The following is a 13,905-nucleotide window of genomic DNA, read 5'->3' as shown; positions in this document are numbered from 1 at the left end:
TATAAAAAGCACCACATGAGTCATGATATAATATTATTCTAGCATATCATTCTATCAACAATCAAGGCAAGTTATCTCTATTACATATCTTCAGAAGCATATCATTCTATCAACAATCAAGGCATTTTATTTGTTTACTAGCTGATAGTTCTTGTATGTGCAAGTTTTATCTGTGTAATTAGCTCTTCAAGGGCATTATTGACTAACCTAACATTACTAAAAATCTGTTCATCTTACTGTTTTGGCAAAAAGAAAGAACCAGATAACAATTGGCAAACACACGAGAGCAACAAACCCAAGATGAACAAACTCCTCAAACCAGTAACAACTACCCACTTAATCTGACTTGCAAACCAGCATTTTGAAGACCAAACCAGACCCAATTTACCAAATCAACTAATGAAAACATAATTTAGAAATCTGAATAGGTTAATTAAGAAAAAATCGGTACCAGAGAATGCAGCATACGACGGAGTAGAGGTTGTTGAGTCTCTGAGCGATGGATCCATGAGAAAATTGCAGAGAGAATTGCGAATGAAGAAGAAGAAACGGTTAGTCAGCTTTTGAAGCAAAGAAAAGCAAAGGTGAAAAACGAGATCAAATCGGTGGAAAATGAGGTCATACCGACGGCGGAGGAGGCTGTTGCTACGACGGCGTGCGGTGGTTGAAATCTGTGGAGGTTGAAATCGGTGGGAATCAAGTTGCAATCGGTGGAAATCGGTGGAAAACGAGATCAATAGGTGCAAAACGAGATCAAATCGATGGAAATCGCTTGAAATCGTGAGCTTCCATGGTTGAACGAGAACGAGACTGAGAACGAGTTCTGAGAGTGAGAGTGCGAGAGTGAGGGATGGCAACGGGGCGGGTATCCGAACCCGTACCCGAACCCGCAACACTACCCGCGGGTAGTCGACCCGTATCCGTACCTGTTAAGCGTCAAACGGGTACCCATTTACGGGCCTTAAACGGGTTTGGATACCCACGGGTACCCGTTAAGCGCCAAACGGGTACCCGTTTACAATTTTTTATTTTCCTAAATTACTGCAAATTAACTTTTTTTGTTGGAAATTTAAATTGATTTCAGATCTTATAACACCCATATAATTGAACATTAATTGAGTGGATGAAGCAAATAAATATGAATTAATTTCAATTAGTTTGAAAGTTCATCAAAACAATCCAAGATTATAAATATTCTCAAATGCCAAATAATTGTCTTACTACTCACTGAAAAGCACAACTGGTAGGCTAAAAGAAAAATAGTCTCAAATACCAAAATGGTAGCAGCAATTTAAAAACATGTCTACAAAACCAAAATGGTAGCAGCAATTTAAAAACATGTCTACAATACCAAGAATCCACAAACTGATAACAACTACCCAAAAAACCGCTCTGGTACATTAAGATTTCCATTAAACAATGTAATCCAGAGGAAATAAATTTCAGTTGTGCCCAAAATAGGTCAATAGCTCCGGATAAAATTCTGCAGTAAGAAAATCAACCACTACCAGACAGCGCCTCCAAAAAAGTTAATGTGCATCAAGACTCAAGTGAAAATCAAGGGTTTGCACTCATTTTTGAACTAGCAAATCATGTAGGAAATGTATACAAATTAGGCACTCTTACCTTCATCATCCCTCATTCCACTAATATTGATCAATCTTCATTAACTTTCACCACATGGCTCCTACAGAAGTTTACAAATTAAAATCCAACCAAGCAATATTATTATGAAATTCAAAGAGAAAGTATGAAGATAAGACTAACAATGTCAACATCCATATCTTCCAATATTGTGGTGGAATACTCCATCATTTTACTCATATCCATTGATGGCGAAGAACCTGAAAGTGGAAAACAAATAGTTTATTAAAAAGGGGTTGCAATAATAAATCAATTTTTATTAACTTAAAGTAATACACTTAAATACCTTTCAAATTACTCCATAGCCAGTTTTGGTAACAAATCATTAATTCCAAAGTATCTGGCCGCAATCTACTGCGATGTGGAGTGAGAAATCTACCACTAGTGCTAAACGTAGGCTCCGAAGCAACAGTGGAGATAGGAATTGCTAGGAAATCTCTTGCTGCCATTTGCAAACTTGGGTATTTTAAGCCATTTTGCTTCCACCAACCCAATATATCAAAAGGTTCTTCAAAAGGCAAAACCGCTTCTTCTAAATACATATCTAATTCTGACTTATGCTTTCCTTTGGCCCTCCCATTTTGCGCAACTTGATGACTTTTATATATTGACTGCCAAGGCACTATTCCAGCAACACTTTTTTCTTCCACTTCAGGGTTTATGCATGGGATAAGATCTACCAGAAAACAAGTTGGTTACATCATAAAACAATTCCAACTTCAGACAAATTTCTTCAGCCATTTTCCACTCATCTTCACTAGGTGAGTCTTCATACTCTTTCTCTCTCTGTGACAACCGCTCATAAACAGCCTTGTATTCAATTGCAACTCGGAGCATTAAAAAGATAGAGTTCCACCGAGTTTTGCAATCAACAACCGGTTTCTTAAATGGACAATTTAGTTGTAAACAAGCATCTTCAAATTTCTCTTCTCTTTTAGGTGTTAATGTCCAATAATTAACACTTTTTCTAACCTTCTCAATGGCACCAGAAATTACAGACAACCCATCTTTTACAACTAAATTCAAGATGTGAGCGCAACATCGCATGTGAAAAATGCGACCCCCCAAGATGAGTTTGCTATGTGAAATATCATCCAAAATATATTCAATCATTTTATCATTCGCAGAACAGTTATCAAGGGTTAAAGTTGATAACTTACCATCCAAACTCCAATCCTTCAAGCACCGAATCAAGACATCCCCAAGAGCTCTTCCACTATGAGGAGCACGCACATGAATGAACCTAATATCAATAAAAATCATTAACAACACATACAAGATAACAAGTCTTTGTAAAAAGATGACAAATTTTAGGCATTACCTCACTAGACGACTTTGAAGAACCCAAGAGTCATCAATGAAGTGAGCAGTCACAGCCATGTAGCCTTGGTTTTGATTGGTCAACCACAGCTAATGGATATTCGTGGGCGACGATCATTCTAGCAAGAGCTTGTCTTGCTTTTTCAGGGTTAAGCACATAAGAACCATCCTCACTCTTCTTTTGCTCGGTTTTGAAATGTTTTTGCTCTCCACACTTTTTTTGATATTCCTTGCACCTGTTCAAGTGATTGCGCAAGTGTGTTGTACCTTGCTTTGGATCACCTAACAAACTTTTTCCACAATGTACACAAATTGCTCTCTGCTTGCCATCAATTATTTTATGCTCAAAATGGCCCCAGACTTCAGATCTTGTCTTCCTTTTATCACCCACAACTTCAATTGTAACTTCTTCTTCCAAAACAGTTTCAGGGACTGCACCAAAATCTGAACCACTCATAGTATATGGCGAATCTTCTTCTCCTTCTTGGCCATCACCCAATGGAATAGTCGAACTGAATGATTGTTCCGTAGACATTCTACAAAAAAAATAAAACAGTATGCATAATCAGAGATATAAAAATCATCATATAATGTGAACAATTATGCAGTTTACTTTTAAACAAAACAGTATGCATCAACATTGAGCTGATGGGTTAAACAATAAGGCAAATGCTATCAAATAACCACAATTCTATCATGTAAACACAACCAATAAGCCAATCAGTTGTATGCATAAAACCACAGTTCTCCAAGTAGAGTGACAAATGAATTCTCTTCCAAAATCATCCACATGCATATAATTATTTTATGATGGAATGCAAGAATGTTTCCTTTCCACTGGATTATCCCATAAACAGCCGATAATTTTATCAAACTCACCTATAAGGAGAGCCTTTCAGCTAGAAAAAAACCATTTTACAAATAGAGTGGCACCAATCCCATACCACTTTCTTAGTTTGTTAGCTTCCTAACCCAAGAAAAAAAGACTTGAAACGGTATGAAACAGAACATTATAGCCATGATCATTATGTATACCTATCATTCAATATCTACCATAAGTAAAGGGTATTTTCGAAAAACAACAGATAACGAAGAAAAACGCAGCAATGGGTTGCGTGAGGCATCAAATTCTCTTACCAGACGGTGGTGGTGTACCAGTCGCCGGAGATGGGCTGACGGTGGCGGGAGGAGATGGTGGTGTGCGGCGCTGACGGTGGCTGAAGGAGAGGGAAAGAGTGAATGGAGATGAATGAAACCCTAAAATTTTAATTTGGGCTTAAGTAAATAGTAAGGGCATTTATGTAATTTTACTTTAACGGGTACCCACGGGTAGGGTACGCGGATATCCGCCCCGCCCCGTTTTCGGACGGATATTTAAAATATCCGTTTTTCAAACCCGCGGGTTATTATACCCGTGACGGATTTTTATCCGCGGGTTCGGGTTTTTTTTTGCCCCATTGCCATCCCTAAGTGAGATGGTTAATTAATAAAACATTTGCGGGGGTTATTAAAACCCCCCTTAACTATTAAAAATTACCCACATTTGCGGGGTTATCAAAACCTCCGCTAAATAACCCCCACTAAATAACGTTTTTTTTGTAATGCGTGTTTTACTGGTTAAGAGTGTCGAAGAAGGTTGAGGGAGAAAGGATGACGCACAAACTAAGGGGCTTTACTGTAAAACATAAGTTAACAAATTTAGAGGTTGAACATGTAACCGGTAACCCATCATGACCCGCTTATTAGATCCAATGACTCTAAAGAGCTATTTGACCGATGCAAATCTTCAACTGTATAGCGCCATATGAGCACTCTTACACAGATCTAAAATTGCATTTTATTAGAAAAAAATTGAAAAAATATATCAAAGAATTTGTTTTAGCGTCACAGGTCCAAGTTCATTTCCAATGTATCTTTTGGCGGTGATTCTCTTCCTAGTCTTTGTTCAGTAGCTATTCTGTCAGATAACGCTTCCATTACTGCCCAACTTTTGACACTTTATTCATGTTATCCCCCCCCCCCCCCTACCATAGTGACATGTTTCATTTACGTTCATTCTTGCCACTCCGGCTGTATCTATTTGCTTTCTAGGTTTCGAAAAAAAATATTTGCTTTCTAGGGCTTTAAGGTTTAAAAGTTTTTTTTTTCTTATAACAAAAAGTTGTTTTTTCTTTGACGTTAAGTTTTTATAGTTGTTAAGATATATATATATATATATATCATAAAACATTGCTTAGTGTAATTCTCTTTTTTGTCTTTTACTGTTCAATATTACTACATTATATATTATATATTTATTTTAAAAAATATTGTTTAATTTATAGCGGTAATACTAGTCGGACCACGATTCAATTACGGTTGAACCAATAAACCTTGAACTAGTACCCTCACCGGTTTGATCATCGGCCCGGTTTTAATAACTTTGCTTTTTGCCCAAACCTTTGACTTAAAAAAATGTATGTGCGAAAATAATTTTACTTTGAATTTTTTTATTTAACTTTATAATCGAGGAAAATAAATCTACCAGCACAATGGGCCCTTAATGTAAATCTTTTAGTAAGTTTTGGCGCAAACATTGTTGAACCAATTTCATCATCGACTTAAAAAAAGTATCATGAACCCAAAACATTGAATTTCAAAGATATGTAATCGTGGACCCATGCATATTTGGCCCAACTCACAAAATCATTCTATCTAACTAACCAAGAAAAGAATAATGCACAAATCAGCATGAAAATGTGCACTGGGACCTTCTCGAATAAACACCTGCTCTCCCCCAATCCCAATGAAGAGTTTGCCCCTTAGAGACGAGAAGGGTACATACATCCTGCACCGAATGGACCTCGGTGGCGTGGTAGGGGAAGATAGCAGGTTCGGCGGCGGACAACGATGAAGATACAAGGCTCTGCGGCAAGGATACCCTCATTAAAAATTAGTCATAATATTTACTCTTACATAAGACCACAAGGCACTTAACCACATCAACTGAGTGTGTTCAAAAGCTTTGAAAGCAATGACGTTAAATAACATTCAATTTTTTTTTAAATACTGAGTTTGAGAATCATACAAGTCCAATTTAGTGTTTATATTAATGCAAAGGAATTGATGGTATCGAAGGTTTCCAAATGAAGTATAAGTCTTTCTATGATGTTTTCTGCAAAAACTGGGAAAATTTGATTCTTATAACTTCTGAATAATATCGTGTTGTGTTTCAAAGGTTATTTTTCAAGTTCTAGGATAGATTTTTAGTTAACTCTTTGTCTTTGATGAAGTGAGAAAATTGCATATTAAGCCTATTGTATATGATTTAAAAGTAAGTGATTACATTATTGAAATTGTATTTTTCCCCCCTTGATTTCATTACTTGATATGATTTCATATGGTTCTCTTTGAATTCTTGAAGCATAACATGAAAGTTGCTTAAATATTAGGGAAATTTGAAACTTTTTAACATGTGAGGGTATGGTCCTATACATTGTGAGTTGAAAAAACATTACTTCATTACATGTTTGATTTTGTTTGGGTCTCTTGCTATTATTAGTTGCATTTTCCAAATAGCCTACATGTATCAATTGAAATCAAATTTTCACCTTTTGTGCCTGAAAGTTGAAAATTCTGTATTTTTTCTTGAATATAACCTTGTACATAAAAGAATAAGAGAGAATTTATTAGTGTAGGTTGTATGCAAGTTAGGGGCAGAAGGCTATTATCTGTCATTACACAGCAATCTCTTTGTACATACTTGGTAAAAGTTCCCATTGTACATATTTCAAAAAAAGAAGAAAAATAATAAATAAGAGACTGAATGTAAAAGAAAGAGTAGAGCTGAATTGAAAAAAGGTGTATAAGTGTTGGTTTAAGCAAGAAGTACGAGTGTATATCATGAAAGTGTGATTTCTCTCTTGGCTTGTTGAGCTTCTTTGTATATCTGAACATCCAAGTTTTTCGAAGCCTTGTCTCATTACAACCCTATAAAGTCCTTAGTTATTCTTAATTGTGCATGCAAATTTGATGAATGTAGAGACATGTAACAACTTTGACTTTTGTGATGTAGTGATGTATATACACTTGGTTAGATTAAGTGATTCCTTGATTGATAGTGTTTGATTAGAATGCTTATTGAGCTTCATGTTTGATAAATATTTGTATCAGTGTCAATTATATTGTAGGCGTCATCTTTATGTTTTAAAACATTCAATAAATCTTTGTTAAATCCTGCATTTGATGCTTTGGAAATATTTCAGCCATGCTTGTTCGAGGACAGTTATGACATTTTCTTAGGTAAACAAAATATTAGTTGGAGGGAAGTGATAAGTGTCATTCTTTTAGCATAAGTGGAAATCATTTTAAGCACTTTTATGGCCTATAAGCTTCAAATATTCTTGTTTTTTTTTTACCTCCAAGTGATTAATTTGTCAAATACTTAGTTTTAGGAGTAGAAATCATGTTTAATCATTTAATTTTGATGTAGGATGGAAGCGTAAAGAAAATAAAGGAAATCCAAGCTTTTGGCAAAAAAATGAATTTTTTACAGAGTATAGCGCTTAACGACATTTTGACCATTGAATAAAACTTACTTTTGAAGCAAACTTGGTGCTTAGCACAAGAAAGTAACACTTAGCGCCATTAAGGTGGTTTTTGGCCAATTTACATGCCGCTTAGCGCCAAAAAGTGGGTTTGGATGGCTAATCGATGGGTTATCAAGTAGATATTATGAGCTTCCCATAATGTTTTTCCTAATTCACCCAATTGTGTGCCCTTTAAACTCCGAAAATGGTAGAAATTTGATAGAATTTAATTTGAAAACTGAAAATTATTGTAGTATATACTCTGATGGTTTGAAGACCCCTTATTCCTATTGTAATATATTGAAGAAGTAAATTCAACAGGATCTGTTGAAGATTCACCTAAAATCAGTCCTGTCATGCACAATCCAGGAAACAATTGGAGAAAAGGAACCAAACTCTATTACAATAGGGCTACTGCTCCTTATTTATTATTAGAAGAAAAGGATTCTTCTAATTTCAAGATCTTCAATGCCAACAATATCTATGAATGGAACATAGACGGTGAAAATGAATATGGGATCACCAAAATCCTCCAAAATATGACAATGGTCGCTACAGCATACTCTACTTCAAACAACTGTCCAGAAACCCTAATTGTAGAAATCCTCGTAGCAGGATTCTGCGGTCAACTCAAAGGATGGTGGGATAACTATCTCACTGACGATGAAAGACTCCAAATTCTGACAACCATCAAACACGATGATGAGGATAACCCCATCAGAGGAGAAGGTGGAGAATATACATCTGATGCTGTCAATACTCTCATCTTCACTATAGCCCAACACTTCATAGGAGACCCCTCCTTGATCAAAGATAGGTCTGGCGACTTATTATCCAACCTTAAATGTAAATCTCTAGGAGATTTTAGATGGTATAAAGACACCTTCCTGACTAGAGTTTACACTAGAGAAGACAGTCAGCAAGCCTTCTGGAAAGAAAAGTTCCTTGCAGGTCTTCCCAAATCCTTAGGCGACAAGGTTAGGGAAAAACTTAGGAGTCAACATCCAGGCGAAGAAATCCCTTACCAAACCTTAAGTTATGGTCAGCTTATAGCTATAATCCAAAAGGTTGCTCTTAAAATTTGCCAAGATGACAAAATCCAAGAGCAACTCTCAAAAGAAAAAGCCCAAAATAGAAGGGATTTAGGAACCTTCTGTGAACAATTTGGATTTGGAGTTCGTTGTGAAAATAAAGACAAACCTAAAACTAGGCATGATCCTCCCAAACCTCAGCATAGAAGGAGACCTAGACAAACCTACAACAATAGGAAGCCTAAACCTAATTCTAAAACTACTCAACCTGTTGAAAAGCCTTATGCGAATAATAACAATTCTCGCAATAAAACCATTACCTGCTATAACTGTGGCAAGCCTGGTCATTATAGTAAGTATTGTAGGCTCAAAGGAAAGATTTCTGAGCTTAAACTTGACCCTGAATTAGAAGACAAACTCAACAATCTCCTTTTTCAATCTTCTGATGAGGAAGAATCACATTCTCCTAATTCAGACAAATTTGAAGACCTTAATCACATCCAGGATGATGATTGGTCCCAATCTTCCTCTTCTATTAATGTCCTAACCAATGAGCAAGATATGCTCTTTACAGCAATTAATGCCATTCCTGAGCCAGAAGAGAAAAGGAAATATCTTGAGAAGCTCAAATCTACCTTAGAAAGCAAACCTCCTAAGGGTCCTCTCACCACCAATAAGTTTAATCTTAGAGAAACCTTTAAGAAGCTTGAGAGATCAAGTATTAAGCCTGTTACCATCCAAGATCTCCAATCGGAGGTCAACAACTTAAAAATTGAAGTCAAAAGTCTGAAGCAACAACAGGCTAGTCAGCAACTCATCTTAGTTAATTGGATTGAAGAAAAATCGTATGAAGATGATTCTTTAAACCACAAACCTTCAACATCTAAATTACCTAACGATGATGATAACAATTCTCCTGAAAATGATATTGAAGATTTCTTGCAGATAATTAATACTGTTACAATCCAAAAGTTCTATATTGATGTCAAAATTATCATAGGAGATTTTAGCTTTAAAACTGCAGCTCTTTTTGACACTGGGGCTTATTCCAGCTGCATTTTAGAAGGACTTGTCCCCACTAAATATTTTGAAAAACTACTGAAAAACTCAGTGCTGCTGAAGGTTCTAAGCTTATTATCAGATATAAAATCTCTTCGGCTATCATTCAAAATGAAAACCTTGAAATAGAGACATCTTTCTTGCTTGTCAAAAATCTAAGTAGCAGGGTAATTATTGGAACACCCTTCATAAAAAAACTCTTCCCTTATATGACAACCAAAGATGGCATTACTGTCCAACATCTAGGACAACCTATTACTTTCAAATTCTCCAAACCTCCGATTATCAAGAATTTAAATGTCATCTCATATAAAGAAAGACAGATTAATTTTCTCAAAGATGAGATTTCATTCAAAACGTTGAAACCCAATTACAAAATTCTTCGATCCAAGCTAAGATTGAAAACCTTCTTCAAGGTATCCAATCTTCCATTGGTTCGGATTTACCAAGCGCTTTTTGGGAGAGAAAACGCCATATGGTTGATCTCCCTTATGAAAAAGATTTCAATGATAGAAAAATTCCCACCAAGGCTAGGCCAATCCAAATGAACGAAGAACTTCTTCAATTTTGTCAAAAAGAAGTCAATGATCTATTAAGCAAAAAATTAATCCGCAAAAGTAAGAGTCCATGGTCTTGTTCAGCTTTTTATGTTAACAAGCAAGCTGAAATAGAAAGAGGAACTCCCAGACTTGTCATTAATTACAAACCTCTTAATCAAGCCCTCGGTTGGAATAGGTACCCTATCCCTAACAAAAAGGATCTTCTTGCAAGACTACATGATGCTAAAATCTTTTCTAAGTTTGACATGAAATCCGGATTTTGGCAAATTCAAATCAAAGAAGAAGATAGGTATAAAACCGCTTTTACTGTCCCTTTTGGACAATATGAGTGGAATGTTATGTCATTCGGATTAAAAAACGCCCCTTCCGAATTTCAGAAGATCATGAATGATATTTTTAATCCTTATTCAAAATTCACAATTGTCTACATTGATGATGTTCTGGTCTTCTCCCAATCCATTGATCAACATTTCAAGCATATCAGCATTTTCATTTCTATTATCAAGAAAAATGGTCTTGCTATTTCCAGATCAAAGATTAGTCTCTTCCAAACTAGAATCAGATTCCTTGGACACAATATCCACCAAGGAACTATAATTCCTATCAATCGTGCCATTGAATTTACAGACAAATTCCCTGATCAAATTATTGAGAAAACTCAATTACAAAGGTTTTTGGGTTGCCTCAATTACGTTGCTGATTTCTGTCCACATATCAGCAACCTCATAAAGCCCCTTCATGATAGACTTAAGAAGGATCCTCCTCCATGGTCGGATATTCATACCAATGTTGTCAAACAAATAACGGCTCAAGTCAAAAGTCTTCCTTGTCTTTATTTACCCAATCCCCAAGCTTTTAAAATTGTTGAAACTGATGCTTCTGATATTGGCTTTGGAGGCATCTTGAAACAAAGAATTTTAGACAAAGAACAAATTATTACTTTTACTTCAAAACAGTGGAACCCTGCTCAGCAGAATTATTCTACTGTCAAAAAATAAGTTTTAGCAATCGTTTTATCCATCTCAAAATTTCAATCGGATTTGATAAATCAAAAGTTTCTAGTCCGCGTAGATTGTAAATTTGCCAAGGATATATTACAAAAGGATGTTAAAAATTTAGCTTCAAAACAAATTTTTGCTAGATGGCAAGCTATTTTAAGTGTTTTTGATTTTGACATAGAATATATCAAAGGCTCAGCAAACTCTCTCCCTGACTATCTCACCCGTGAATATCTACAGGGAAGAAGCTAATATGGCCTCCAGAACCTCTTCCTCCAGAGGAAGGGGAAGCAGCAAATCCAGAGGTAAGAATATTTCTTTACATCAAAATGGGTCATCCACCCTAAACCAATCTGGGTTATCCACCCAAAACTTTGCCCAATCCAAACAAACTAAGGAAGACTATGCCTTCCCAATCCAAACCCTTCAGGCCTTCCAAGAACAAGGTCTAGCCACACTTCCAAAAAAGACTTGGGCTAGCATTGCTGATGATGATAGTTACCAAGACCTACCATCACTCCAAACAATAATCCAAACCCAGAAATCTCAAGTCATTCAAGCCAATCCCAAACCAATCCAATCAACCATTCCCAGACAAGAATATCTCAAAAAACCAATTTTCAAATTTGTCATGTTGATCGAACCAGAGTATTGGGACCAAACTAGTGGTGAGCTCGTAGCCAATAAAACAGCTTCAAAAGTTTTTCCCGCATCAAGCCACCTTGAACCAATCAGCCACAACAAAACCCAAAACTTCTATGAGTGTATTCTTGTAGATACAGATAGTGTGGCAATCAAACACTTTAGGGATAAAAATGATGAATCCCTAATAACCCATTCAACTTTCCAAATCATGAGAGTTCTTAAACCTTCAGACTTTGGTAACAATCCCAACAAAACCAAGAAATTCTCCAAGAACTTTGACCCAATAGGTTTTAATTATTGGGACTATGTCAGAGCCTGGGAAAATACCATCCTCGGCTTCCAAAATAAGAATCTCAAACATTCCTGGCTTATCTATTTCAAGAAAGCCACCAATTACTCTTTTCCAAATTGGTTCCACTCTTGGTGGGATTTCTTTGGACCTAAAAAAGATATTTTTCCCTCCGAAGTACTGGAGAATAAAGATTTAAACAACTATCCGGTTAGTTTAAATTTTTATACAATCTTTTCGCTGTCTTGGATTTTTGCATGGCAGTACCTCATTAAAACCAATAATCTTCCTGAGCTCCACAAGCAAACCTCAATCAAATGGTGGAAAACCTTTGATGCTTCAATGGTTTCAAAAGAAAATATTGATCTTTGGTTCAGAACAAATCAGAAGTATATGAATCATGCAAGTCCTCAATCTTGCCTCCTGCTCAACCAGAAGGCTCACATCACTACAACACTCGCAGGTGCCTCTTCAGAGGTAGGTTTATTGAAAAGCCTCCAAGTTGCTCTTCAAATACTACAAAATAATTCAAAAGACAATCAAGCATCTTCTTCAAAGGACCCTTTGCAGAAAAAGGAAAAGCATCGGATACCCTCTAAATCAGAATCTGACGCCAATTTTGTCCCAGACAGCCTGGATGACAGTGAAGATGATCTCCTTTGATTTTCATCTCAATAATTGTACTTTTTACTGTAGAAAAGTTGACTTTTTTACTGTAGCAAAGTTGACTTTTCACTGTAGTTAGTACCAAACAGTTCCTGTCGATAACCGGAACTATTCAAACAGTGTTCGTATTTTTCCTATAAATAGAGAGCCCCTCTTATGTTAGAGGGCACACTTTAGACGCAGGGAGATAGTCAGATCCTAGAGAGATAAACTGTAAGTCTTATCTCTTCCTGCTTTCTCTTTTTTCAATCTGTTTCAGTTTTTCAATCTATTTCTGTAATTTCAATCCTTTTCAGTTTTCAATAATATCAATCTTCTGCAATCTTGTTTAATGGACGGCTAAGCCTCCTGCTTTATTTTATTCTGTCAATGGAAGGCTGAGCCTCCTTTTAATTTATTTACTTACTGCGCATTTATTATTCCAGTCTATCTTTATATTCTGCAGTCTGGCTGCATCCTACTTCTCTTACCAGCTTTAATTCTAACCCCTTAAATCTGCTTCCGAACCCCTCTTGGTATCAGAGCCTGATGGGGAAGTCGGAATATGATGAGTAACTTGGATATAAGTTGTTTATCTTCTTTGTTCTTAATTGTTTAATCTGGAAATAAGTTGGATCTATACTATGAGTACTCTCTGGGAACTTAAGTACTGTTCCGATTTACTGTTTTTATCTATAGCGGAGGCGCTTGGTTGTAAGTCCTGTGGTTTTCGGGCTAGTTGTCTTTTGGCCATACTATAGATAAAATTTGTCAGATCCGAACAAAACTTTTTTCCCTGTTTAAACACTTGTTTTCAGGTGGCTTTAGTATGATCTTATCTTTATTTCCAGCCTAAGAATTAAGAACAACCTAGAACATAACTTATAATTCCAATTTAATTATCTATTTCTATGAAACCAAATGATGGCGATGATATTAATGGGTAAGGAAGATTTGTATTTCATTATGCTACGCTCCTTCTCCAAGCTTTCTTTCAAATCTTCCCAACCTTCCTCATCTTCGCTCAACGAAAATGAATCTCATAATCATTCAAAGAAAATCTTCAAAGAAGAAATTCATTTTGAAGACATTAATCAGGATCTTGATAATTGGGAAATTCCAAGAATATCTCATAACGATATCTAC

The 13,905-nt window shown here is 36.0% G+C and overlaps 1 protein-coding gene and 1 long non-coding RNA gene across 2 annotated transcripts; both read right to left on the bottom strand.

Moving 5' to 3' along the window:
* Window positions 1-1,202: 1,202 nt before the first annotated feature.
* On the bottom strand, window positions 1,203-2,017 carry LOC130748788 (uncharacterized). Its single transcript, XR_009022772.1, has 4 exons — window positions 1,931-2,017; window positions 1,768-1,844; window positions 1,627-1,687; window positions 1,203-1,518 (listed from the first exon to the last, which is right to left on the bottom strand). It is a non-coding gene; the product is annotated as an uncharacterized LOC130748788 (long non-coding RNA).
* Window positions 2,018-2,295: 278 nt separating this feature from the next.
* LOC130743538 (zinc finger BED domain-containing protein RICESLEEPER 2-like) lies at window positions 2,296-3,499 on the bottom strand. The gene is made up of 2 exons (XM_057595785.1): window positions 3,030-3,499; window positions 2,296-2,887 (listed from the first exon to the last, which is right to left on the bottom strand). The coding sequence occupies exons 1-2, from the start codon at window positions 3,497-3,499 to the stop codon at window positions 2,296-2,298; spliced, it is 1,062 nt and encodes a 353-aa protein (XP_057451768.1).
* Between the last annotated feature and the right edge of the window lie 10,406 nt (window positions 3,500-13,905).

Source organism: Lotus japonicus, chromosome 3 (genome assembly GCF_012489685.1).
Source record: "Lotus japonicus ecotype B-129 chromosome 3, LjGifu_v1.2".
Taxonomy (NCBI): Eukaryota; Viridiplantae; Streptophyta; class Magnoliopsida; order Fabales; family Fabaceae; genus Lotus; species Lotus japonicus.
The sequence above is the reverse complement of the archived record's forward strand: the minus strand, read 5'-3'. Positions and strand labels throughout refer to the sequence as shown.